A 27,721-nucleotide genomic window follows, 5' to 3' on the forward strand; every position below is an offset into this window, starting at 1 on the left:
GCATGCAGAGAGGACTGCCCTCAAAGCCCTCAGGTGCATTTAGACAAGAGTGGTTGGAGTTCCTCTGCCTCACCCCCTCCTCCCCTCACCAAGAAGAGAGAGTGAAGCTCTGGACCCCAGCCTGAGATACATACATGGCAGTGCCAGCTGCCCCCTTCCCGCCCTACCCCCACTTTCTCCTCTCTGCCAATTGATGCCTGCTCCTTGAAATTTGTTGATCGCAAAGGATAGCCCTACTCCCACTGGCTCAATTCTGGGCCTCAGGCAGCAGGGCAGGGGAATGGATCTCCTCTTCTTCCTCCCTGAAGTAGGCAGGCTTCCCCTGGGAGCTGGGGGCCTGCTGGGCCTTCAGTGGACAGGAGGCCACCATATGGCTGATACTCTGGCAGAAGTGGCACTTCTTGGGCTGGGGTGGCAGTTTGCATTCTTTGGCATGATGGTCTAGACCGCCACAGTTGTAGCACCTATGGCAAAGAAAAGATGGTGCAGAAAAGCAATCAAAGGCTGTGTGAGAATCAGTTACTAGACTCATTTCCCTTCCTGGAGACTTCCCAGATTATTAAAAAGAGTTCCTCCTCTAAATCTCTAAATCTATTGTCTAGAACAGTGCTTCTCAATCTTTTTTTGTGACCCTCCCCCCACCATGTTTCCTTCCTGTGACCCCCATCCTACCAACTACCCTACTTTCATGTTGGGTAAGTATGTTACACATAACTCCAATTCAAGCAATTCTCCTCTGTGGCCTCTGATTGGGAAACATTGGCTAGATGATCTCTTTCATTAACAAAAATTAGCAAAATACTGGGGCCAGAGATATTTTACAGGGGCTAATGCTGGATCAATGGCCCAGTACTGCATGATACTAGGGTATCATGAGGAATGACTGCTAGAGCCAGAGTAGCTTTGGTCACTATGGGTATGGTCCACTTCTCCCCACAAAAACCCTCCAATATCAGGGCTAAAACACATGTCTGGCCCCAAATTTGATTACCAGCAGAGTATGATACCTTGTGTACTGCCAGGTACATCCTAAGTACAATCTGAGAATAACCCACTGGAAAAAATAAATCAAAAGTAGAAGCCAAAGACCCCATTTGGGAACTTTGGTTTTGAGAATGAAGACTTTACCATGATCATTAAAAACTGTATTTGCTCGCCAGAGCAATAGTACAGCAGGTAGGGTGTTTGATCCCCAGCATCCCATATGATCCCTGAGCTGCCAAGAGTAATTCCTGAGTGCTGAGCCAGGAATAAACACCTGAGCACAGCTCGGTGTGCCCTTCCCCCACAAAAAAATTTATCTGGGAGCTAAAGATTTAGTACAGTGGGTAGAGCAACTGCCTTGCATACCGCTTGCATATACCTTGCAGGCTCAATTCTTAGCACCCCATATAGTCCCCCAATCCTGCCAGGAATAAGTCCGGTGCACAGCTGGATATGGTTGATAAAAACAAACAAAACAAATGAAAGGATTCAGACTCATTACTGAATCCAACAGTATTTGAGGGAACACCATATTGTCCCAGCTACTTATCCACATATATGGCTTCTTTTCTATTAGAGCTGAAATAATTGTCTACTTAGCTTCTCTAGTCCCACTCTGTAACTGAGCTAGACCTCAAAAAAGTAAAATTAAGAGAGAAATTAATCGGTTGTCATCTGCCCTACTCAGGCAGGAAGTCACCAGCCATATGCTGTCAGGGCCCAAGACCTGAATGGGTGGTTCTTCCTACTAGCTTACAGTAACTGCCTTCTGATCCTTCCTTACCTGTCTCCCTTAGATCTCCGCTTCTGCATGTTCTTCCCTTTGGGCCGCCTCTCACTCCCAATACAGAACACCCCACCAGGACCGGTGACTCGAATAGATTCCAGGCCCTTGGCAGACTTCTTAAAGGTGAATTCCACTGCCTCCCCCTCCTTCAGGCTCCGGAAACCTTCCATGTGCAGTTTACTCTGAGGGGGGGGAAACATGGTAAATTCCAACATCAACTTCATTGTCATAATCAAATAAAAGCTCAACATGGCCAATTAGGCAAGGAGAGAGGGATATTCCCATTTTAATCAGTAAAACAATTATAAGGGGGGTGGCATAATACAATAAGACTGATAATACAGTGGGTTGTAGGGTGCTTTCCTTGAATATTGTCAATCCAGATTTGATTTCTAGCACCCAAACATAAGACTTCCTAAGCTTGCCAGGAGTGATCTCTTAGCACTACTAGGTGTGGCTCATAAACATATATAATTAGGACTAGACAGTACAGCAGCAAGGCCCCTGCATTTTTGTTTTGTTTGGTTTGGGTTTGTTTTTGCACCATATCAGAAGGTGCTCAGGGTTTACTCCTGGCTCTACACTGGAGCATTACTGGTACTGGCTGGCTCGGAAAACCATATGGTGTACTGAGATTGAACCCAAGTATCCTGGTATCCCATATGGTCCCCAGAGCCTGCCAGGAGCACTGCCAGGTGTGACCTAAAAAACAAAAAACAACAACAACAACAAAAAAATTGGGGCCAGAGAAAGAGAGAGAGATAGCATGGAGGTAGGGCCTTTACCCTTGCAAGCAATCGATCCAGGACCGATGTTGGTTTGAATCCCGGCATCCCATATGGTTCCCCATACCTGCCAGGAACAATTTCTGAGCACAGAGCCAGAGTAAACCCCTTAGCGTCACCGGGTATGACCCAAAAACAAAACAAAACAAAAAAAGATTTTAGGGCTGGAGAGATAGCATGAAGGTAGGGCCTTTGCCTGGCATGCAGGTCAGTGGTTCGAATCCTGATATTCCATATGGTCCCCCAAGCCTGCCAGGAGCGATTTCTGAGCAGAGCCAGGAGTAATTCCTGAGTGCTGCCGGGTGTGATCCAGAAAATAAAACAAAACAAAGAAAAAAGAATTAGGGCCAGAAAGGTAGGTAGCTTAAGAGACTGTATACTTTGCATGGGCAAGGTGAGGACTGGGTTTGATTCCACTTTTCCAGAGCAATAGCACAGTGGATAGTGTTTGCCTTGAACGTAGCCAACCCGGGTTGGTTCCTGGCATCCCATATGGTCCCCCAAGCCTGCCAGGATCAATTTCTGAGTACAGACCCAAGAGTCCTCAGAGCACCAAGCACTGCTAGGAATGACTCCTGGGCATAGAACTAGGAGCACCATTGGTATGATCCATAAAAAAGTCAAATATCGGGGCCGGTGAGGTGGTGCTAGAGGTAAGGTATCTGACCTGCAAGCGCTAGCCAAGGAAGGACCATGGTTCGATCCCCCGGTGTCCCATATGGTCCCCCCAAGCCAGGGGCAATTTCTGAGCGCTTAGCTAGGATTAACCTCTGAGCATCAAACGAGTGGAGTGTGGCCCCAAAAACCAAAAAAAAAAAAAGTCAAATATTGGGGCTGGAACAGTGGTGCAAGTGGTAGCACATTTGCCTTGCATGTGCTAACCTAGCAAGGACCGCAGTTCGGTCCCCCAGCATCCCATGTGGTCCCTCAAGCTGGAAGTGATTTCTGAGCGCATATCCAGCCTGGAATAACCCTTGAGTGTCACCAGGTGTGGCCCCAAAAGAAAAAAAATAAGTCAAATGTCAACAAAGTGTACTCAATATAGAGAAAAGGCCTAAGCAAGAACAATCAATGTGTATTCAGACCTGACACAAGGTACATAAACATGACAAAGCATCAGTATTTTATTTTATTCACCTGACTGGAACTCAGGTGAAGCATGATGAGCTACCCAATCCCCTTATCATTTCAACTTAGATGGAATTGGTTTAGTACAGGTTCAGATGTTAAGAGGGTGAGAGAAATCAAGGGATTAAGATACTTGCTTTACCATGGCATTGCGTATTGTTCTTCACTCCAAACAGAGCAGAGCTGAGAACAGCCCTTGATCTCCAATGGGTGTAGCCCTATACAATTCCCATCCTCCTCCAGAAAGAATGCCCTACCTCAAAGAAACAACACCCCAATAAGAGAAATAGTAGAGCCACTTCTGGCTGGATCCCTAAAGTGGCGTAAGGTTCTCCCAGGTACCTCTAGAAACTATGCACCTCAAGTGATCCAAGAACGGAAGGAAGGAAGGAAGGAAGGAAAGAAGGAAGGAAAGAAGGAAGGAAGGAAGGAAGGAAGGAAGGAAGGAAGGAAGGAAGGAAGGAAGGAAGGAAGGAAGGAAGGAAGGAAGGAAGGAAGGAAGGAAGGAAGGAAGGAAGGAAGGAAGGAAGGAAGAAAGGAAGGAAAGGAGGGAGGGAAGAAAGACAACCAAAGAAACCCACATCTGAAGTACTGGTTCTACAAATTTCTGGCTGCATGACTTCACCTAGGGGCCTAGAACCTCTCAGAGAATGGGACAACACCTTAAATTAATTATTATGTGAGAAAGCCGGAGAAATAGCATGAAGGTAGGGCATTTGCCTTTCATGCAGAAGGATGGTGGTTCGAATCCCGGCATCCCATATGGTCCCCGGAGCCTGCCAGGAGCAATTTCTGAGTGTAGAGCCAGGAGTAACCCCTGAGCGCTGCCGGGTGTGAACCCCCCAAAAAAATTATGTGAGCAAATAAATATCAAGAATGTTATGGGGCCGGGCGGTGGCGCTGGAGGTAAGGTGCCTGCCTTGCCTGCGCTAGCCTAGGACGGACCACGGTTCGATCCCCCGGCGTCCCATATGGTCCCCCAAGAAGCCAGGAGCAACTTCTGAGCGCATAGCCAGGAGTAACCCCTGAGCGTCACAGGGTGTGGCCCAAAAACCAAAAAAAAAAAAAAGAATTTTATGACTGGATGGGGCAGGAGAGATAGCACAGCGGCGTTTGCTTTGCAAGAAGCCGACCCAGGACCTAAGGTGGTTGGTTTGAATCCCGGCATCCCATATGGTCCCTCGTGCCTGCCAGGAGCTATTTCTGAGCATATAGCCAGGAGTAACCCCTGGGCAAAAACAAAACAAGAAACAAAAAATTTTATGACTGGGGCCGGAGTAATAGCACAGAGGTAGAGCATTTGCCTTGCATGCAGCTGACCTGGGACAGACCCAGGTTAGATTCCAGCATCCCATATGGTCCCCCAAGTCTGCCAGGAGCAATTTCTGAGCACAGAGCCAGGAGTAACCCCTGAGAGCTACTAAGTGTAGCACAAACCCCTCCCAAGAAATGGATAAATAAAAATGGAACCTTTAAAAAAAAATAACGATTTTATAGGGCATTTGCCTTGCATTTGGCTAACCCACTTTCAATCTCCTACACCACATTTGGTCCCCAGCCGGTCAGGAGTGATCCTCAGCATACCAGCACATGTGGCCCCAAAACAAAAAGAATTTATGGGGCTGGAGAGATAGCATGGAGGTAAGGCGTTTGCCTTTCATGCAGGAGGTCATCTGTTCGAATCCCAGCGTCCCATATGGTACCCGTGCCTGCCTGGAGCAATTTCTGAGCCTGGAGCCAGGAATTACCCCTGAGCACTGCCGGGTGTGACCCCAAAACCACCAAAAAAAAAAAAGAATTTATATACTACTATTTGTAGATTTTGCCCTCAAAGCTATCAGATAAATATTGTAAAGTCAAGGGATCTCCTAACTTTTCATTTCCCTGGGAACAACCTATCTGTAATAACATTCCCGCACCTCCACCTTTATGTGGGAAAAGTGTTAGAGCATAAAAAACAAAGAAAGACACTGTAAAGAGGGGAAATGTTCCCCAAACCCTTTTGCACAGAAACTACTGACTCAATTTTGACTCATTGCTTACTGTGAAAACAGGGAGACAGGAGAGGCCAGAGGCAGGTGTGAAGGAAGCTGACCAGAGCCTGATGTGGCAGCCCAGCCTCTCCAGCTGCCTTAGGGTTGCATCTGTGATCCAGCAAACAAGGGTTTGAATAGAGCCTGACCCTGATTTCTGTGTTCACCAAGAAAATAGAGTAGAAACTAATTTTATGGAGGCGCAGTAAGGTTTTATGTATGAAAAGTAGTTAACACATTCCTGTCACACATAACTCCTCAGCGAGTGGCAATTACCAAGCACTTCAGCCTGGAGCAGGGCAGGGTGACTGGTGAGAATGAGTGTCAGAGAAGTGGACATTTTAACTCTGGCTTTTATCAATGGTCAGCTGTGGAAATGCCTCAAGTTCCAATTTATGGTACATAAGGCTCTCTGCCATGTACAAGGATAATCAAAACGGGAAGGATTGTAAATGGATGGATCCTTTCAGGTCACACAGTCCACCACTGGAGGTCTGCTTAACTTTCAGAGACCTTAAAAAAAAAAGGCAACCCAGCAACTACCAAACTGTAGTTACTTGGCCAAAACAGGTCACGACTTCCACTGGTGGTCTCCAGGGGAGGTGGCCTGCCCTCCACCCACCCCCTCCACACATAGTTGGAATTCCTCTCTTATCAGCTAGGTAATCAGCGTGCAGCTAGCCTCACAGGGCCTGCAGCAGAAAGGATCCAGAAATTCCTGCTGCCACCCCACCCCACCCCCAGCCACACACAAAGCCAGCCCGCCCCTCGCCCCTCGCCCAGTCCCCTCCAAAAGAGAAAAGGCCTGGGGGGAGGGGCGAGGCTTGAGCTCCCCCTGTAGAGTCCAGCCCCAGGAAACAAAGAGTTGACACTGGTTGGTTCTGGTGGTCAGATTCCTGGAGTTCCAGAGACTGCAGATTCTGACACCACCACCCCCTGCCCCCACTCACACACATTCACAACATTCATCAGTTCCTTCCTCTCCAAGTTTGGGTTTTATGGTCATGGTGAGAGAAATAGATAGACACCTTTCTTCCTCCCTTACGCTTGCAGGGACTTCCAAAGTCACCACCAGCAGCCATCTTTCCTACTCAGCCCTGGCTGTCCTACCCTGGGGGGTGGGTAGGTAAAGGAAACAGACCCCCATCCCTTTAAGTACTTCAAGTTCCTAGGCAGGAACCTGAATTGGTGACTATTAGATAAATTATGTGAAAAGAGAGCTACCAGAGGAATTGAATCTCAAGAGCAGCAGATGAGCAAGTTTTCCCCAGGTGTGTGTATCTGGGGCAAGAAAGAAAAGAAGACCAGATAAACAGCCTCTCCACTGTCCAACACCTTTCCCATACATATACTGCATTGCATGTAGGTCTTTGTTGACAGTTAGAAGAGAGCTAGGGGCCTCCTTCAGGCACTGCGGTAGTAGGTTCCTGCTGGAGCCCTGCTGCACGTGTCAGTAGGTAAGGTGGGGGCAGCTGCAAGAAGTGAGCTGCTGCCTGCTTTGGTCTCAGAGGTCAATAATCAATGTTTCCTGGCTTTCCTGCCACTGTTCCCAGGTGTCTAACAGCACATAAGCATTTGGGGAATAAACTTAAGTCCTCTACTGTCCAAAACTACTAGCACTAGTGAGTGCATTCTAGGCTAACTCAGTGATCTTAGCACTTTACAAGTCTTAATTCTTCTCCAAGCAGTGTTGGGGGGGGGGCATATGGGATGCCAAGAATTGAACCTGAGTCGGCCACACACAAGGCAAGCTCCTTACTCACAGTACTATCATTCCAACTACAAGTTTTTTTGTTTCAGGGGGGCCATATAGGATGCTTAGCTTCCAATACTGGGTCAACCGCAAGCAAAGCAAATGCCCCACCCAAACTATAATGAATTTAACCCTCATACCAAGCTTGTGAGGAGGTAAGTTCCATAGGACTCTGATGCAGCAGCTAGAATTGGAAAGGTGAAGCACAGTGAGACACAACTGTGCTAATAGAAATCTGACTCAGCATTATATTATGCAAATTTATAGGCACTGACAAACTTTCCAATAGCTAAATTTGGAAGTGGGGGAGTGTTTTGGGCTATACCCAGCAGCAATCAGGGGCTACTTCTGGCGTGCCAGGGATCGAACCCAGGTCAGCCTTGTGCAAGGCCAACGCCCTATTTATTGTGTTGTTTCATCCTCTCCAACAGCCAACAGAGTAAAAGCTTGTGCCACTATTGCATGAGATAGTAACTGCTGCGTACATGGTGTCCCCAGCTCAAAGGCTGTGATCACTCCTGGCAGGCTCATACCATATAGGATCGAACCCAGGTTGGCCTTGTGCAAGGCAAATGCCCTATTTACTGTGCTATTGTTTCATCCTCTCCAACAACCAATAGAGTAAAATCTGCTGCGTACATGGTGTCCCCAGTCCACAGGCTGTGGCCCCAAAATCATCTCTATCTGCCAGTAAAAGAGAAAACAGATGGAAGTCATTATAATAACTTGATTCCAGGACCAGAGCAATAGCACAGTGGGTATGGTGCTTGCTTTACATGCCAGGGATCCCTGGTATACCATATGGTCCCCTGAGCCCACCAGGAGAGATCCTTGAGCAGAGCAAGGAATTAGTTCTGAGCACCGCTGGGTGGCCTTACAAAAAAGCAAAACAAAACAAAAAACTTCCAAAGTGTCCTCATAGTCCAATGAGTTTAATTCCTGAAAGGGTTTGGTAGGCGGGAGAAAAGCAATCTTCTCAAAGCGTATTTGCTGGGTATATTTCAGGAAGGGTGAGAACAATATCCAGAACTAGTGAGCTATGTCCACACCTTAGCTCAGACACAGCAAAGACAAGTGGCTCCTGCCTGGACATTCCACCAGATGGCACTGCTCATCAGCCTATCTGCACAAGCAGGAGTCTGGAGCAAGTAGTAGTAGTTGCCAGATTCTGAACTGTATAGCCCAAATCCATTCAGGTATCTCCCAGAGATGATCTATATTTATCTGAGATCCTTAGGACAGGGTCTTCTCCCTTGTCTCCTAAAAGGTGAAATTTCAGGGGACCAAACTCTTATGAGAAGCCACCTCCTGGTGGGTTCTAAAAGAATAGAGTATTTCTTGTCAGGTTGTACCCACTCACAAAAGGGTCTTGGAGTCTGAAGTCGGATAACCCCCCTCTCTCCCTTATTTTTGTTTTTGGGTCAGAGGCAGCAATGCACAATTGATTCCAGAATTGGAACCCAAGTCCCGACTTGCAAGCTCTTTACCCAGCAAGTACTATCTTACCTATCTCTTCAGCCACCAGATAATCTATCCTTCTCATAGTTCTTTACAAAAGCCATTTACTGGGGCCAGAGAGATAACACGGAGGTGGGGCGTTTGCCTTCCCCAGAGCCTACCAGGAGCAATTTCTGAGCGTAGACCCAAAAACAAAACAAAAAGCCATTTACTTTCCTTAGAATCAGAATTCTGATTCCAAAGAAGTCTGCACTAATAATCTATTATAAACTTTTCTCCATCAACCCCCTTAGACCTCCCAGATTCAGCAAAATGGCTAATTATGCCAGAGGAAGAATAGATTTAGCCTCCAGCAGCTTCCTTTAAAAAAAAAAAAAAAAAAGGAATTCAGAAGGGTGGAGTATAATTTGATTAGCAATATTCAAGAAACCTTGCCCTGGGGAATGTCACTGATAATCACTTCTAGGCAGGCCTTAAAGTTACAATTTAAAGTTACTAAATAGAAGTTTTTGTTGGCATTCAGATTTTCCCAGAGGTTTCTTCAAATTCTACCCCCCAGGCACCAATCCAGCAGTACAGGTAACTTTCCCTTTCCAGCCCTTTTAGAGAATTAGCTATTCCTGATCAGGACTGGAGCCCTTAGTTTTTCTCAGTCTTTCTGTGTATTATCTGTATTAACCAAGCATTAATCAGCAGAAACAGCTACACATTCTCTTCACAAGAACACATGTTATTTTATTTGGGAAGGCAATGACAAGTAAATCACTAGATGAGGCAAGGAAACAGAGGTTGTCCAGGTTAGGTTAAAAACTAGAAAATAGGGGCCAGAGAGATAGCATGGAGATAAGGCGTTTGCCTGCCATGCAGAAGGACAGTGGTTCAAATCCTGGCATCCTATATGGTCCCCTGAGCCTGCCAGGAATGATTTCTGAGCATAGAGCCAGGAGTAACCCCTGAGCGCCGGTCAGGTGTGACCCAAAAACAAAACAAAAACTAGAAAATAGGGGCTGGAGTGGTGGCACAAGGGGTAAGGCAGTTTTCAATCCCCTGGAGTCCCATATGGTTCCCCAAGCCAGAAACTATTTCTGAGTGCAAAGCCAGGAGTGACCCCTGAGCGTCACTGGGTGTGGCCCCAAAACAAAACAAAATACCAAACAAAAAAAAACTAGAAAATAAGCCTTGGGGCCAGAGCAATATTAAAGCTGCAGCGTATTTGCCTGGCATTGGTTCAATTGGCATCCCATTTGGGATCCCATCAAGCACTGCCAGGAGTAATAACTGAGCATCACCAGATATGGCCCCAAAACAAGAGTCTAGATGGAACTAGATGATAAACCTTTTGCTTTCTCCCTTACTTGCCCTAGCTAACTTAACCTACCTGAGTGGGGCGCCTCCCCCAACTATCCTGAGCAGAAAAGGAAGGCCACATATGACTACAGCAAGTTTCAAGGTTTTCGATATATTTTTTTAAATATCCTTTAGGGGCCGGAGAGATAGCACAGTGGTAGGGTGTTTGCCTTGCATGCAGAAGGACGGTGGTTTGAACCCCAGCATTCCATATGGTTCCCCGAGCCTGCTGGGGGTGATTTCTGAGCATAGAGCCAGGAGTAGCCTCTGAGCACTGCCGGATGTGACCCAAAAACCAAAAACCAAAAACTAAGGTGATTTTCTTTTTTTCTAAGTCCATGAATATATACAGCATTTTAGCCAGAAAGCTATATTTAAGTACACTTGATATCCAAGGACTTGTAGGCACAAACATGGGAATCATTTTTTTTATTTTTAAATTGCTACGATTTTGGGGTTTGGAGAGTGGAACCACTAGAAAAATTAAATAAGAAGCTCTGTGGAGGGAGCGAGGGCAGATAGTACAGCAGAAAAGGTGCCTGCCTTGAATAGTGCAGAGCCCTAAGGACCATTGGATATAGCAATAGGAGGAAACACACACACACACACACACACAACTAGAGAAATAGTCAGGAGGTACTGAACCCATAGCACAGGGGGTAAGGCCTTGCACGTGGCAGACCTGGGTTCTATCTTGGCATCCAATATGGTTCCCAGAGCCTGGCAGAAATAACCTCTGAATGCTGCCAGGTATGACCTACCCCCCTCCCACTAAGAAAAATAGCACAGGAGGTTAGGTAAAGGATTTGCACAGCTGATCTGGGTTCAATCCCTAGCAACAGAGTTCCCTGACCCTGCCAAGAGCAGAAGTGATCTGAGTTCAGCCAGTGTGGGTCTAAAACCAAATAGCTAACTAAATAAAGGGTGGAGGAAGCACTAAGGATCAAACATAGGGTTCACACATGCAAGGGAAGTGTCCTACTACTGCACTACATCCTGGGCCCTCAGCCTGCCCATGAAGATTTATGAGGTCAGGGGAAAAGAAAAAAAAAAGACTACGGGGCTGGAGAGATAGCATGGAGGTAAAGCATTTGCCTTTCATGCAGAAGGTCATCAGGCATCCCATATGGTCCCCGGTGCCTGCCAGGAGCGATTTCTGAGCGTGGAGCCAAGAGTCCCCTGAGCACTGCCGGGTGTGACCCCCCCCAAAAAAAAATAAAGAAAAGAAAAAAGACTACTTGAGCCAGAGAGAATACAGTGAGAAGGGTGCTTGCCTTGTTCATAGCTAGCCCAGCTCAATTCCTAGTATCTCAGATGGTCCCCAAGCCTACCAGGAGTGATCTCTGAGCACACAGCCAGGAATAATAATCCCTGAGCAATGATATGTGTGCCCCCCCAAACTAAACAGACTACTGAGATGTCTTTTGTTCCTGTTTACTCTGCATTAACTGTCTTAATCAGTGTTTCAGGGCACTATCATGGAGCAATTTTGGTTGTCACAACAGAGAATTGTTCTATCAAAATATACCTACAGTGCAAAGTTGGAGAAATCCTAACTTTAGGGCTCACCATTATTATGATTCCTAACTTCCTCCAATCATAAGAACACCTAAAGACATATCCGAGAGCTTAAAGATAAGTTCTTTTAATTTGAGAAAGTTTGTTGGATTTTTGCTTTGCCCTTTTTTTTGTTTTTTGGGCCACACCCGGCGGTGCTCAGGGGTTACGCCTGGCTGTCTGCTCAGAAATAGCTCCTGGCAGGCACGGGGGACTATATGGGACACCGGGATTCGAACCAACCACCTTTGGTCCTGGATCGGCTGCTTGCAAGGCAAACTCCGCTTGTGCTATCTCTCTGGGCCTTTTTTTTTTTTGCTTTTATGTACCATAGTCAGCAATTCTCAGGGGTTACTTCTGATTCTGTACTCAGAAACTACTCCTGGACTTGCTCAGGGACCATATGGGATTCTGGATATCAAATCTGGGTGGGCTGCATGCAAGTCAAACTCCCAAACTGCTGTACTTATTGCCTCCACCCCATAAGATATTTTTAGACATGAGAATGAAAGATTTTCTTTCCCACTCCTGGAAAAGTGTTTTGAAAGTAAATTTAAAGGGGCTATAATGAACCAAATAACTCCACCCTTAGAAAATATTGAGGCTGAAGTGATTTAAGGTGCTGGCCTTGAATATAAAGGTCCAATTCTCCAGCACCACTGAAAATGAATGCCCCTTTCCCAGGTCTCTGGGAGTTATCCCAGAGCACAATGGGCATGGCCCAAAAACAACAAGAAAATAAGAAAAAGGGGGCTGGATCAATAGTATAGCAGGAAGGCATTTGCCTAGCAAGCCGCAGACACGGGTTCCATTCCCAGTATCCCATACGGTCCCCCAATTCTGCCAGGAGTGATTTCCAAAAGCAGAGACAGCTGAGTGCTGCTGGGTGTAACCAATAAACAAAATTTTTTTAAAAAGGGGCTCCCTAGTGTCCTTCTGCACCACCAGTCTACACCCCCCACCCCCAATCAGTAGCAAACAGTAGTTTCTTGTTAGAGATATCTTACCATTCTTCTGCACTTTGGGAACACCATCAGAGCAACTGTAAGAGGCATTCCTGCACCTACCTACATCATAGATTTCCAGAGGGATCTCCCAGATTTCTCCAAACATGGAGACTAGAGGAGTCACTAGTTAACTTACTGCTTAGGTAGAATGTGAACTGAACTTAGCAATGTTCAATGTTGGTATCTCAGTGAATTTACAAGTCACTGTCACCTATGTTAGAGAGAAAAAATACTTCATTTCTTATCCCACTGAACTCTGTATAACTAAACTAACTGCAGAATGTCCCAGAACATTCCAAGATCCTGAAGTTCTTCAGCTTCAGTTCCTCAGCCTACCCATCTGAAATGTCCTTTTCAAGGTCTCACTTCCCAAATCTGAGTCTCCCAGCTTTCTCTCCTTGCCATTCAGTAGTTTAGTCTTGTTTCTCACCCTATGGAAATCTGAGGCACAGAAAAACCTTCCTGGACTTTAAATATCACCCAGGACCCTTTAATGATAAGGGGATATATCTCCCTAGGCCCCTTCTGCATGAGCAGCCTTAGGGAGAGAATGTTGGGTTTGACTCTTTTATTACAAACCTCCCAAAATTGGGGAAGCTGTCCAGTCATCTCCAGACCAGAAGAGATTTTAATCTCTTTGTGATCAGATAAATGGAAGAGTAGGGGAGATGGCCACCCCGCTGAGGAGGGCCATTCAAAGCTGGTTCCTGTAATAAAGTGATTTAATAGATCTAAAGAGGCCAATTCCCTTCTTTCTCCCACAATTACTTCCTGTGGGTTATCATTCACATATGTAAATGAGACAGGGAGGAGGGCCTTTGCCACCAGCCAGAACTGGAAGTCAAAGAGGGATATGGGGTGGGTGGGAGAGAAGAGACGCACAGCAAGGGGGTAGCAAAGCGTCTTCTTGGCAGATGTTCCAATGTTCCAGTGGCCCAGTGACTTCCAAGTTTCCAAGTGAACTGAGTGTCCGGCACATCTCTCAGGCACCCCACTCAACCTCTTCCCAGGGTGCAGCAGACTTCCAGTGGCCTACAGCCCCCAACCAGTCCACCCAGCTTCTAGGGCCCGGCCACCCCTCCCCCTCCAGAATGCCATCCCTCAGGCTTCAACCCTTAATCCCCACATCCTCCTTCCCCTCCCCCACAGCTCCTAAAGCCAACCTCCCCGGAGTAACCCCTCCCTGCCCGGTGACGGTGTCAACCCAGGGCCGGGATTAGCCATTTCTTCTTTCCAGGTCCGGGCTACAGGAGTCTTAAGGTGCTGGGGACACAGGGGACCATTTCCTTTGGACGGTTGTTAGGGGTGGCGGGCGTGCTCGGACCACCGGAATGGTGAGAGGAAGGAGAGCACTGAGGCCCCTGGCTCCTTGTCTGAGGTCGGAATGTGAGGAGGACAATCAATGGCTGTCTGGGGCCATAAATGCCAGGCTGAAAAGGGCTGGCTAGAAGCCAGTCTCCCTCCACCCCCTGCCCAAGACACTGAATTTCACCCCCAATGGGCTACCCTGCTGTAACTGAGAACTTGGGGTTGCTATCTGATTCCCTGGCAGCCTAGTGCTTGGATCTCAGACCTTGGGTCCTCAACTTTCCCTTCCCTCGCAGTAGGAGGGCACCAAGAGCCCAGTGGGGCAACTGGAGCAGACCCTGTATCCCCGGCCACCAACACTCCCAACACCTTTCCGAGAGCTGCCAGACCCAACATGTGTTCAGAACTTCTGAGCCAGCCGGAGATACTGGCCACGAGTCTGGAGTCATCACTGACTTCCCAAAAGCGACACACCACCGTCCATCCGCTTTGGGTCCCGGGCAGCTTCCCTCCTCTTCAAGGGACCTAAAGCTACTCTATCAGGGTGAAAGCCGTAAGCGTTGGGGGCCCAGCTCGGGCCCAGCATGTGCTTCCCGGGCCGGCCAGCTCGCCCTCCCTCCCCCCACCGGCCAGCACAATACAACCTTAGTTTCTGCCACATGGGGTCACCTCTCTGCCCCCTGCCCCTTTCTCAGAGGAAAGAGGTAACAGACACGTGGTGAGCCAGAGGGGTTCCCGGAAGGGGCTGGGGGTTGCTGATAACCGGCGCCGATCACCCCTCTCACGTCCCGTCGGAGTCGGGGTGCCCTCCCGCCAGACGGATGCCTGCGCACGTTGCGAGTCGGTCCGCCCACCTGGCCCCGCGCGCCGCCTTCCCCGCTCCGGCGGCCAAGTTACCGGAATCGGACTCACCTGATGCACAAAGACGTCCACCGGGGGGTCGAGCGCGACCCCGGCGCGGGCGGTCATGGACAGGAAGCCGAACCCCATGCGCACGTTGAACCACTTACAGATGCCGGCCCCGTGCAGCAGCTGCGGCTCCTCGGCCGCCCGCGCCGAGTCCTCCCGCGCCTCCTCCGGCGCCTTGGCGCAGCTACCTGGAGACAGGGAGGGCGCTCAGTTAGGGGCTCCACCCGAGGGGGCACGGAGTCCGAGCGCCCCCTCCGACGCCCGGCCCCGAGAGCCGAGTGTCCGACCTGGACACCCCGGGCGAGCGAGGAACGACTTGTGCTGGCTGGGGCAGGGAGAGAAAAGCCCTCGCCCGCGCTCCCCGAGTTCACGCCGAGGCTGCCGGTGCCCCGAAAGTTTTGCTCCTCTGCCCACACCACACGCTGCCCCGTGACAGACGGTGGGGCAGGCCCCTCCTCTCTACACCGCCCCCACCGGAGCCCGGCCGCGGACGCCGCTGGGGTCCCGGGGTTCCCCAGCTCCAGAGACGGTGCCCTGGCGCGGGAGGTCGCAGGCTCAGGGGGTCCCGCGGCCCACCTGGGCCACACTCCCCCGCCTCCCTCTTCGGCGGCTCCGGGGCGCCCCCGCAGCCTCGAGGTGTCCCGCTACGTCCCGAGCCCGAACCTGCGAACTGCTGGTTGGACACAGAGCCCATGGTCGACGGCTGAGCCCGCGGCCCCGGGCCCCAGGTCGGCGGCTGCTGGCCCCAGAGAAGTCCAGCGGCAAAGGGGAGGCTCGGGGAAGAGGCAGCTACATCTTCCCCAGCACAATAGCGGTGGGAGGGCCCACGGCTTTTCAAAGGCTCCCAAATTCTAAAAGACAATGACCCAACCCCCCGCGGGCAGCCCCCTCCCCTGCCCTCCCCGCCCGCTTTCCCCTCCCTTTCCCTCCTGCGCCAGCTCCGGCCCTCCCCCAGCGCGGCCGTCTCTGACACCTCTGGGGTGTCCCTTCTCAGCCTGGAGGGGTGGCACCCCCTCCCCTCGCGCACACATCTGGATGGAGATTGGGGTGGGGGGCCCTGCGCCTAAAAATAAAGAAAAAGTCTTGGGGAACCCCGGAACCTGGGGTCCTTTAAAGGCTCTTGAAGGGACCGAGATGGGGGGGTCCCCGAAGTAGCCTACAGGTGGGGGGCTCGGAGGGGGCTCGCTTTCGAAGCACGTGAAGGCTGCCATCCACGCTCGCACACCACCCCCACCCCCCGCGCAGATGATTATACATTCCAGAGAGTTGGGGGAGGGAGGTGTGAGCCGGCAGCGCCGGCCAATCAGAGACACTAACCACCTGTCAAGGGGGAAATGGATGAGCCCTCCCCCTCCCCCGCCCGCCCCCGCCCCTCCAGGCCTCCGTGCTGACCCGGCTGCTGGGCGCTGACCCGCCCGCGGCCCCCTCCCTCCACCCCGAGTGCGGGGCCGGACCTGGAGTTCAGCGGGACTCGAGCGAGCCCGGGCCGGGGACGCAGCAGGAGGGGGTGGGGGGGCCTGGCTAGCTGGAGCCCAGGCAGGGCTTGCTTGACCCGCAGGCCTGACCTGGGCGCCGCTGCTGCTCGCAGAGTTAGTCTCTGATTAACTCTGCGTCCCCTGCCTGCCTCCCTGAGTTTCGGACGGAGTTTTCCCGGATTCCTCCACGCGATCCGATCCGCACTGACTTGGTGCAAAGTGTGGAAAGAGTCTATGCTGCTTTACTTGCAATCTAGCATGGGCCTCGCTGGAGCGGGCTGGGGGAGATTGCTGGGGCAGCGGGAGAACCCAAGGAGGGTTGAAATGTGTCCCTCTCTCTCTCTTTCTCCAGTCCTGGGGTGTCTTCTTCCACCCACCACCCACCCGATCCTGTCCCTAGACACTGCTTGGAGAGGGACTAGGTGGGTAAATGGCTGGAGGCGTTCCCTCTATGGGCCTCCAAGCACCACCATCCTAAACACACCAGAGCTGGACTGCTTGCTGGGGGGACCAAAGTGGAGGAGGCTTCTTGGACTAGGCAGCCTCCCATTCTAGGAGCTAAAGAAAGAGGCTTGGCCAAGGGAATGGCTAGTGCCCTGGTCGAAGATGGACAATGGCCCGGGGCTCAGAGCACGGTCCTGGCCCTGCCCCTTCACTTCCGGTGCTCAGTTTAAACTGGACAATGCCAGCTCAGGCCAGTTCCCCTCCCCCACGGCAACAACCAATTTAAAGGGACAGAGGCTGCTTTCTGCCTGCGCCGAATTCAGTCTTCACCTAGTGGGCAGATTCCTTCTGCTTCTTTCCTTACACCCGTGTGCATGTGTGCCCAAAAACCCACGAGTGTGCATTTGAGAAAGAGAGAAGGGGGATGAGTGAGTGAGGGTAAAGATGGGGAAAATGGAAAGATACTCTTTTTCCTACATATCCTGCTTCCAAGAGACTAATACTTGAGTGTAAGGGATGAGAATGTACTTTTGGATGATTAAAACAAAAAAAGGACAACTGTGGCCTGTTGGTATTTAGCGTATGTGTATGCATATAGACATGCATACTTATCATTATCAAATACCCTTACCGATGCTCCCAAACAGAGGGTCCTAATTTAGAGCTCTCCATTATTCTAAAAGCCTATCAGCCAAGATATTTTTATATATCTACTTTTCCCTTGGTAAGAATTTTATATTACGTGTTATTAGTGCCTTTAAAGTATATAGATTTTCTGCACCTCTGATCCTAAATTCGGGAGCTGGTGACCAAAATCTGGCGGGAGAAAAGAGGGGAAAAGGGAATTTAGCGGTTGTTTCTTCCGCTTCACTGCTCTCCAGAGAAATGTGTTCGCCTTGCAGGCGATACTCGTTTCTCTGTCCAGGGTCCTGAGCGATCTGAGGCTCTGTCCACGGTGCTGAACACAGCTTCGCTCTCTGGAATCCCAGAGAAAGCTTTCTGCTGTTCTCACCTTAGAATCATACCCAGAAAACCTGATATTTATCTACACCCCTTCAGACACTTACACAATTGAGAAGTCTTGGAGACTTTCTAGAATGCTAAAAAAAATAACGTTTTTCCCAGAAAAACTTTATTCTATGAGAACAGTAAGACTATCTCAAGCTCTCTTTCAGAAAGTGGATGTTGAGGGGCCAGAGAGATAGCATGAAAGTAGGGTGTTTGCCTTGGATGCAGAAGGATAGTGGTTCGAATCCCGGCATCCCATATGGTCCCCTGAGCCTGCCAGTTGCGATTTCTGAGCACAGAGCCAGGAGTTGCCGGGTGTGGCCCAAAATCATATTTCCTAAATTATTAGTACTTTCCATTAGAGCACAAGCATTGGAATGAACTTGCCAATGTTTGAATATCAACGCTATTATCTATAGTTTTGTGATCTGGGACAACTTATTTAACCTGTTTATTCTGCAGTTTCACCTGTCTAATGGAGATAATAAGAATACTTTTTTAGGGGCCGGAGAGATAGCATGGAGGTAAGGCGTTTGCCTCTCATGCAAAAGGTCATCGGTTCGAATCCCGGCGTCCCATATGGTCCCCCGTGCTCGCCAGGAGCGACTTCTGAGCATGGAGCCAGGAGTAACTCCTGAGCACTGCCGGGTGAGACCCAAAAACCAAAAAAAAAAAAAAAAAGAAAAAGAAAAAAAGAATACTTTTTTAAATTAATATCTTTATTTAAGCATTATGATTACAAACATGTTCATAGTTGGGTTTCAGTTATAAAAACGGACATCTCCCTTTACCAGTGCAAAAATCCCACCACCAATACCTCCAATCTCCCTTCTCCCCAACACCCTGCCTGCTTTAGAAACAAGCATTCTATTTCTCTCACTCATTATCATTGTCATAGGTTCTTCATTTTGATGCAGTTTAATCACTCAAAAGTCATGACTTGGGTTAACAAGACTGATGCTATTAGATAATGTTTTGTCCATTGTCTAGAAAATATTTCCACTCTATTTTATCAGTTTAGTGAGGGGTACTTGATATAAAAGAAAACGGAAAATGCATTTATTGGGGAGGGATATTTTGCACAAGGGTAAATTTTTAAAAATGAAAGAACACAACAACTATCATGTTAGTATTTTTCTGATATTTCCTCTCACTAACCAATAACATTTAGTATATGACAAGTTCTAGCGTAACTTATGTTAGAACATCTCTATTTTATTCTGTGGAACAGTATTCTATTTTCTTTTTTTTATAATTATCTTTATTTAAACACCGTGATTACAAATATGATTATAGTTGTATGATTACAGTCATGTAAAGAACACCCCCCTTCACCAGTGCAACATTCCCACCACTAATTTCCCAGATCTCCCTCCTCCCCACCCCCCCACACCTGTACTCGAGACAGGCTTTCTACTTCCCTCATTCATTCACATTGTTATGATAGTTTTTAGTGTAGTCATCTCTCCAACTGCACTCATCACTCTATGTGATGAGCTTCATGTCATGAGCTGCACCTACCAGCCCTCATCTCTCTTGTCTCTGAGATACTGTTAAAAATGTCTTTCTGGGCCCGGAGACATAGCACAGTGGTGCTTGCCTTGCAAGCAGCCAATCCAGAACCTAAGGTGGTTGGTTCGAATCCCGGTGTCCCATATGGTCCCCCGTGCCTGCCAGGAGCTATTTCTGAGCAGACAGCCAGGAGTAATCCCTGAGCACCGCTGGGTGTGGCCCAAAAACCAAAAAAAAAAAAAAAAAAAAAAAAAAGTCTTTCTTTCTTTTTTTTGGTTTTTCGGGCCACACCCATTTGATGCTCAGGTGTTACTCCTGGCTAAGCGCTCAGAAATTGCCCCTGGCTTGGGGGGGCCATATGGGACTCCTGGGGATCGAACCGCGGTCCTTCCTTGGCTAGCGCTTGCAAGGCAGATGCCTTACCTCTAGCGCCACCTCGCCGGCCCCTTTCATTTTTCTTAAAGCCCATAGATGAGTGAAACCATTTTGTGTCTTTCTCTCTCCCTCTGGCTTACTTCACTCAGCATAATAGATTCCATGTACATCCATGTATAGGAAAATTTCATGACTTCATCTCTCCTGACGGCTGCATAGTATTCCATTGTGTATATGTACCACAGTTTCTTTAGCCACTCATCTGTTGAAGGGCATCTTGGTTGTTTCCAGAGTCTGGCTATTGTAAATAGTGCTGCAATGAATATAGAAGTAAGAAAGGAATTTTTGTATTGTATTTTTGTGTTCCTCAGGTATATTCCTAGGAGTGGTATAGCTGTATCGTATGGAAGCTCAATTTCCAGTTTGTGAAGGAATCTCCATATTGCTTTCCATAAAGGTTGTACTAGACGACATTCCCACCAGCAGTGAAAAAGAGTTCCTTTCTCTCCACGTTCCTGCCAGCACTGCTTGTTTTTCTTTTTTGTGATGTGTGCCAATCTCAGTGACGTTAGGTGGTACCTCATAGTAGTTTTGATTTGCATCTCCCTGACGATTAGTGATGTTGAGAATTTTTTCATGTGCCTTTTGGCCATTTGCCTTTCTTCTTTTTCAAAGTGTCTGTTCATTTCTTCTCCCCATTTTTTGATGGGGTTAGTTGTTTTTTTCTTGTATAGTTCTGTCAGTACCTTGTAAATTTTGGATATTAGTCCTTTATCTGATGAGTATTGGGTGAATAATTTCTCCCACTCAGTGGGTGGCCTTTGTATTCTGGGCACTATTTCCTTTGAGTTGCAGAAGCTTCTCAGCTAATATAGTCCCATTTGTTTATCTCTGCTTCCACTTGTTTGGAAAGTGCTGTCTCCTTCTTAAAGATGCCTTTAGTCTCAATGTCCTGGAGTGTTTCACCTACATGTTGTTCTATATACCTTATAGTTTCAGATCTGATATCAAGGTCTTTAATCCATTTGGATTTTACCTTTGTACATGGTGTTAGCTGGGGGTCTGAGTTCGCTTTTTTGCAAGTGGCTAACCGTTGTGCCAACACCACTTGTTGAATAGGCTTTCCTTGCTCCATTTAGGATTTCTTGCTCCTTTATCAAAAACTAGTTGGTTATATGTCTGAGGAACCTTCTCTGAGTACTCAAGCCTATTCCACTGATCTGAGGGTCTGTCTTTATTCCAATACCATGCTGTTTTTATAACTATTGCTTTGTTTTTTTTTTTTTTGTTGTTTTTGTTTTTGTTTTTTTTTTTTGGATTTTGGGTCACACCCGGCAGCGCTCAGGGGTTATTCCTGGCTCCAGGCTCAGAAATTGCTCCTGGCAGGCACGGGGGACCATATGGGGCGCCGGGATTCGAACCGATGACCTCCTGCATGAAAGGCAAACGCCTTACCTCCATGCTATCTCTCCGGCCCCAGTATTGCTTTGTAATACAGCTTAAAATTGGGGAAAGTAATGCCTAAAAATATGGAATGCTTCACGAATTTGTGTGTCATCCTTGCACAGGGGCCATGCTAATCTTCTCTGTATCATTCCAATTTTAGTATATGTGCTGCCGAAGCGAGCACTTAAGAATACTTAATATCAGAATATCAGAAGTGTTATGATAAAGTTAAATAATGTAGTAAAGCTACACTACTACAGCACATATAAAAATGCCTGTTAATGGGGCCGGAAGATAGCATGGAGGTAAGGCATTTGCCTTGCATGCAGAAGGTTGGTGGTTCAAATCCTGGCATCCCATATGGTCCCCAAGCCTGCCAGGAGCGATTTCTGAGCATAGAGCCAGGAGTAACCCCTGAGCACTGCCTGGTGTGACCCAAAAAAACAAAAAAACAAAACAAACAAACAAAAAAGCCTGTCATTTATTTAGTTCTTACTGCTAGTATAATTATTGTGCATATACTTACTTCAATTATCTAAAATTGTTTCAGTATCTCCCCCAAGAACTGGGACTACTTATTTTTGATCTTCTTTTTTTTGGGGGGGGCGGGGTCACACCCACTAGTACTCAGGGTTTACTCCTGGCTCTGTGTTCAGAAATCCCTCCTGGCAGGCTCGGGGGACCAATTGGGATACTGGGAATTGACCAATTGGGATACTGGGTTGGCTGCGTGCAAGGCAAACACCCTATCACTGTGCTATTTCTCCAACCCCTATTTTTTTTATCTATTAGATTCTTACCAGGGTCTAGTTTTCAGTGCCTAGTTCACTGAAAACATGCAAGAATTTACTGAATGTGGGGGTGGGGTACATTTGCTTTGCACATGACCAACCTGCATCCCATTGCACCACCAGGAATAATTCCTGAGTACAGAAATTGGAGTAACCCCTGAGCATTATTGGATGTGATCCCCTTCAAAAATGTTTACTGAGTAGGTCTGATTGAAAAAAATGTTATTTTAGGTGGTTGGTTCGAATCCCGGTGTCCCATATGGTCCCCCATGCCTGCCAGGAGCTACTTCTGAGCAGACAGCCAGGAGTAACCCCTGAGCACCGCTGGGTGTGGCCCAAAAACAAAACAAAAAAAAATGTTATTTAAAAAAAAAGTCTTGGGGCTGGAGAGACAGCATGGAGTTAAGGTGGGGCGGGTGTGACCCAAAAAACAAAAAACAAAAAAAGTCTTATCTACTCTCCTAGACTCTCTTGTTTAATGTGGTGCTCATACCTTCTTTTTTTTTGGGGGGGGGGTCACACCTGGCAGCGCTCAGGGGTTCCTCCTGGCTCTACACTCAGAAATCGCTCCTTGAAGGCTTGGGGAACCATATGGGATGCCGGGATTCGAAAAACCGTCCTTCTGCATGCAAGACAAACACCTTACCTCCATGCTATCTCTCCACCCCCCCCTTTTTATTTACACCTTTTTAGCTATAGTGCTTGATGTACGGTGCACCATGTTGCAGTGCTTGCATACTCAACCGTAGTGCTCACTGAGATTTACACCTCTTTAGTTGTGGTATTTACAGACACCCAGCTGCCATGTGGCTAGAAGTCATTTGTGCTCCTGAGGATTAGGATTGTGCTTTATACATGTAGGACACCAGGAACTTGATTCATTACCATAGCATGGAAGGCAGGTACTCTAAATCACTGTGCTATTCCACCAGGCCTATAATTTGTTTCTCTTAATTCTAAACAGTACAAATTCAGGAAATAGCCAGGATCTCGCTTAGTTATATAGGTGGAGGCAGAGGATGCTTTAGAAAGGAATACATAGGGCCCGGAGAGATAGCACAGGGGTGTTTGCCTTGCAAGCAGCCGATCCAGGACCAAAGGTGGTTGGTTCGAATCCCGGTGTCCCATATGGTCCCCCGTACCTGCCAGGAGCTATTTCTGAGCACAGCCAGGAGTAACCCCTGAGCACGCCGGGTGTGAACCAAAAACAAAAAAAAAAAAAAAAAAAAGAAAGGAATACATAGTTCCCTTTCATTGATTTTTCCATTACCAATGGGCAGTTTCCATGTGGAAAATGGGAGCTCTTGGCTACAAGGGTTCACAAAATTCCTTCCTTCTTTCTTGGTTCTCTATATCAATGAAAGATTATTAAATATCTATCTATCATGGTAGTCATTATGCTACCTTATAAATTTGGTAGTGGAACAAACTGCACTCCAAAAGCAGTATTATGACCAAAAATAGCCACCCTAAAATATAGGAAGATCATTTTTTTTTTTTTTTTTTGGTTTTTGGGCCACACCAGGTGTTGCTCAGGGGTTACTCCTGGCTGTCTGCTTAGAAATAGCTCCTGGCAGGCACGGGGGACCATATGGGACACCGGGATTCGAACCAACTACCTTTGGTCCTGGATCAGCCTCTTGCAAGGCAAATGCCGCTGTGCTATCTCTCTGGGCCTGGAAGATCATTTTTTTAATGTTTAAAAATGTTGCAAACTGGGCCCGGAGAGATAGCACAGAGGTGTTTGCCTTGCAAGCAGCCGATCCAGGACCTAAGGTGCTTGGTTCGAATCCCGGTGTCCCATATGGTCCCCCGTGCCTGCCAGGAGCTATTTCTGAGCAGACAGCCAGGAGTAGCCCTTGAGCACCGCCGAGTATGGCCCAAAACCCAAAATAAATAAATAAATAGGGGCTGGAGAGATAGCATGGAGGTAAAGCGTTTGCCTTTCATGCAAGAGGTCATCGGTTCGAATCCCAGCGTCCCATATGGTCCCCTGTGCCTGCCAGGAGCAATTTCTGAGCATGGAGCCAGGAGTAACCCCTGAGCACTGCCGGGTGTGACCCAAAAACCACAAAAATAAATAAATAAATAAATAAATAAATGTTGCAAACTATCTAGGTGGATAGAGCCAGGATTAAGCCCTGACCACTGTTGAATGTGGCCCAAAAACAAAACAAAAAAAATTTTTTTGTAGGGCATTTTAGGATTGTGTCTCTATGAAATGGTGCATGCCCCATATGTGTGTGTGTGTGTGTGTGTGTGTGTGTGTGTGTGTGTGGTTTTTGGGTCACAACCGGCAGTGCTCAGGGGTTATTCCTGGCTCCAGGCTCAGAAATTGCTCCTGGCAGGCATGGGGACCATATGGGACGCTGGGATTCAAACCGATGACCTCCTGCATGAAAGGCAAACGCCTTACCTCCATGCTATCTCTCTGGCCTCATATATGTGTATTTTTTGAGGGGGGGTCACACTCGGCAGCGCTCAGGGGTTACTCCTGCCTCTACACTCAAAAATCGCTCCTGGCAGGCTCAGGGGACCATATGGGATGCTGGGATTTGAACCACTGACCTGCATGCAAGGCAAACACCTTACCTCCATGCTATCTCTCTGGCCCCCCCATATGTGTATTTTGCAAAATTTCTTGTGTGTAGCTTTTTTTGTGTGTAAGAGTAAAAACTGAAAAGAAATCTCGGGCCCGGAGAGATAGCACAGCAGCGTTTGCCTTACAAGCAGCCGATCCAGGACCTAAGGTGGTTGGTTTGAATCCCGGTGTCCCATATGGTCCCCCGTGCCTGCCAGGAGCTATTTCTGAGCAAACAGCCAGGAGTAACCCCTGAGCAACGCTGGGTGTGGCCCAAAAAACAAAAAAAAAAAAAAACAAAAAGAAAAGAAAAGAAAAGAAAAGAAATCTCAGTAAACTAATCACTCATTCAATATTGAACATATTTTTTGAATCCTTCATCTGAAGTAGTAAATAATACAAACAGAAATCCAGCTTTTGTGGAGTTTCTATTCTGATAAATAGTAATAATAGCATAATATATCAAAAGGGGATTGGGGTGGCTCCATGGCTAAAGCGCTTACCTTGCAGCATATGGTTGTGAATGTATTCCCCAGTGCTGCCACCTGCATCAGCTCTGATCCTGGCAGCTCGGTTGTCTGTGATCTCCTGGCACAGCAAATTGGTTCTTTTTTTGTTTTTTGTTTTGTTTTGTTTGTTTTCTGGGTCAAATCTAGTGGTGCGAAGGGCTTGTACTCAGGGCTTCTTACTGGTCTCCACCCAAGGATCACTACTGGCAGATTTGGGGATCATATGGGCTATCACTCTGGCCCCACTCTAAATTATTTCTGGCCATGCCACAGCCAGGTTTGTATGAGCATCTTTAGGAAAAGGTGGGCTGGAGCAATAGCACAGCCAGCGGTAAGGCATTTATCTTGCATGCGGCCAATACAGGACAGACCACAGTTTGAATCCCGGCGTCCCATATGGTCACCCTGAGTCTGCCAGGAGCGATTTTTGAGCCCAGAGCTAGGAGTAACCCCTGAGCACCACCGGGCGTGACCAAAAAAAAAAAAAAAATAAGTTGCAACCTTAGGGAGTACTACTTCAAAAAAAAAAAAATGTGGGGCCCGGAGAGATAGCACAGCGGTGTTTGCCTTGCAAGCAGCCGATCCAGGACCAAAGGTGGTTGGTTCGAATCCCGGTGTCCCATATGGTCCCCCGTGCCTGCCAGGAGCTATTTCTGAGCAGACAGCCAGGAGCACCGCCAGGTGTGGCCCAAAAACAAAAAAAAACAAAAAACAAAAAAAAAGATGTGTGAGCACTGAGACCAGGAATGTAACCTCTCACAAGTTGTGTGTGAACCCCACAGCAGCCCCTCATGAGTGCTATAATCAGCAGGCAGACAGACACCATGATGAATGAGTGCAGCCTATAGTGAGTGGGTGTGCAAATATCTCCGTGGACTAGTGAACTGAAAGGAGTGTGACCTGTAGAACTCTGGTGTGTGAACTCTACAATCTGTTGTGGAAGAATCAGGCAAGCTTGTTTGCAATTTGATCATTGTAATAATAGGGGGAATGGTGGGGAAAAACATACAATTTTATTTTTCTTCCTTCCATCCTTTTTTCCTTCCTATTTCTTTTTTCTTCTTTTTTGGTTTTTGGGTCACACCCGACAGCACTCAGGAGTTACTCCTGGCTCTACACTCAGAAATCGATCCTGGCAAGCTTAGGGGACCATATGGGATGCTGGGATTTGAACCAGGGTTCTTATGCATGCAAGGCAAATGCCTTACCTCCATGCCATCTCTCTGGCCCCTTACTTCCTATTTCTTTCCTCCCTCCCTCCCTCCCTCCCTCCATCCCTTCCTTCCTTCCTTCCTTCCTTCCTTCCTTCCTTCCTTCCTTCCTTCCTTCCTTCCTTCCTTCCTTCCATTTTGTTTTTGGGTCACACCTTCCTTCCTTCCTTCCTTCCTTCCTTCCTTCCTTCCTTCCTTCCTTCCTTCCTTCCTTCCTTCCTTCCTTCCTTCCTTCCTTCCTTCCATTTTGTTTTTGGGTCACACCCACCTGCACTCCTGGTTCTGTGCTCAAAAATCGCTCCTGGAAGGCTGGGGAGGGGGGACCATAGGGAATGCCAGGAATCGAACCACCATCCATCTTGGGTTAGCCACATGCAAAGCAAACACCCTACCACTGTGCTATCTCTCTGACCCCCTTTTTTGACTTTCTTTATTTTTGTTTGTTTTGGGACCACACCTGGTGGTGCTCAGGGGTTACTCCTGGCTCTGCATTCCAAAATCACTCCTGGCAATCTCAGAGGGACCTTATGGGATGCCCAGGATTGAAACTGGGTCATCCCGGATCACTGTGTACAAGGCAAATGCCCTACCACTGTGCTATTGCTCTGCCCCCAGGACTTACTCTTGACTCTGTGCCCAGGGATCACTCCTGGAGAGCTTAGGAAGGCATGTCCCTGGGTCTCTTGCCATTTTAACAAAGTTCTTGGGCCCAGAGATATATGCACATGATTTGCATGTGTGAAACTATGGGTTCAAACTCTGGCACTGTGCATGCATACCCACACAAAAAGTGTATGTTCTTAGAGTGGAGTTATTTGGAAAATGGTCTATCTGTTGGTTAGGTTCCTGGACTAGAGTTTTTAGAACCATTATTCTGGTTCCTGCACTGTAAACAGCCAGGAAGGAACATGCAATGAGCAGTGGTCCCTCTCACCCATCAGTTCCTTCACTTGCTTTCTTACCTCACAAATATATTTTGAGCATCTATTGTGTCAGGTGGTCCAATTAGGGTTTTATATAATACCACCTGACAACACATGAGCAATGCAACACAGATGAAATTACTGTCCTCATCGGGCTTACCTTCTAGAGGAGAGGACAGACTGTTAGCAGATGATTAAGTCAAATGTGTATATAGTTTTAGCCTCTTCGCTTTGCAATCTCAAACAAGGTGCCAAGTTTTTCCCTTTCAGGGTAAGATGAAGAAATTGCATTTGTTGTTAGGCTAACTGTTCTTTCAGTTCAGCTGTCCTGAAGTATTCTGATGTGTGTGTGTGTGTGTGTGTGTGTGTGTGTGTGTGTGTGTGTATGTG

At 47.8% G+C, this 27,721-nt stretch overlaps 1 protein-coding gene and 1 non-coding gene across 2 annotated transcripts; both read right to left on the reverse strand.

The window, feature by feature from the left end:
- Positions 1-247: 247 nt before the first annotated feature.
- Positions 248-15,750, reverse strand: LIN28A (lin-28 homolog A). The gene is made up of 4 exons (XM_049775070.1): positions 15,720-15,750; positions 15,060-15,244; positions 1,769-1,953; positions 248-464 (listed from the first exon to the last, which is right to left on the reverse strand). Exons 1-4 carry the CDS (start codon positions 15,748-15,750, stop codon positions 248-250), a joined length of 618 nt encoding a protein of 205 aa, XP_049631027.1.
- A 5,643-nt stretch (positions 15,751-21,393) lies between these two features.
- Positions 21,394-21,500, reverse strand: LOC126012870 (U6 spliceosomal RNA). Its single transcript, XR_007497219.1, has one exon. It is a non-coding gene; the product is annotated as a U6 spliceosomal RNA (small nuclear RNA).
- Positions 21,501-27,721: the final 6,221 nt, after the last annotated feature.

The sequence above is a fragment of the Suncus etruscus genome, chromosome 6 (assembly GCF_024139225.1).
Source record: "Suncus etruscus isolate mSunEtr1 chromosome 6, mSunEtr1.pri.cur, whole genome shotgun sequence".
In the NCBI taxonomy this organism is placed as follows: Eukaryota; Metazoa; Chordata; class Mammalia; order Eulipotyphla; family Soricidae; genus Suncus; species Suncus etruscus.

Excerpts from the sequence above, each read along its gene's own strand:
- LIN28A (XM_049775070.1), bottom strand. The coding sequence starts at position 15,750 with ATGGGCTCTGTGTCCAACCAGCAGTTCGCAG. Across the intron at positions 15,245-15,719 it reads GTCCAACCAGCAGTTCGCAG|GTAGCTGCGCCAAGGCGCCG; the intron begins GTTCGGGCTCGG and ends CCCTGTCTCCAG. Across the intron at positions 1,954-15,059 it reads TGGACGTCTTTGTGCATCAG|AGTAAACTGCACATGGAAGG; the intron begins GTGAGTCCGATT and ends CCCCCCCCTCAG.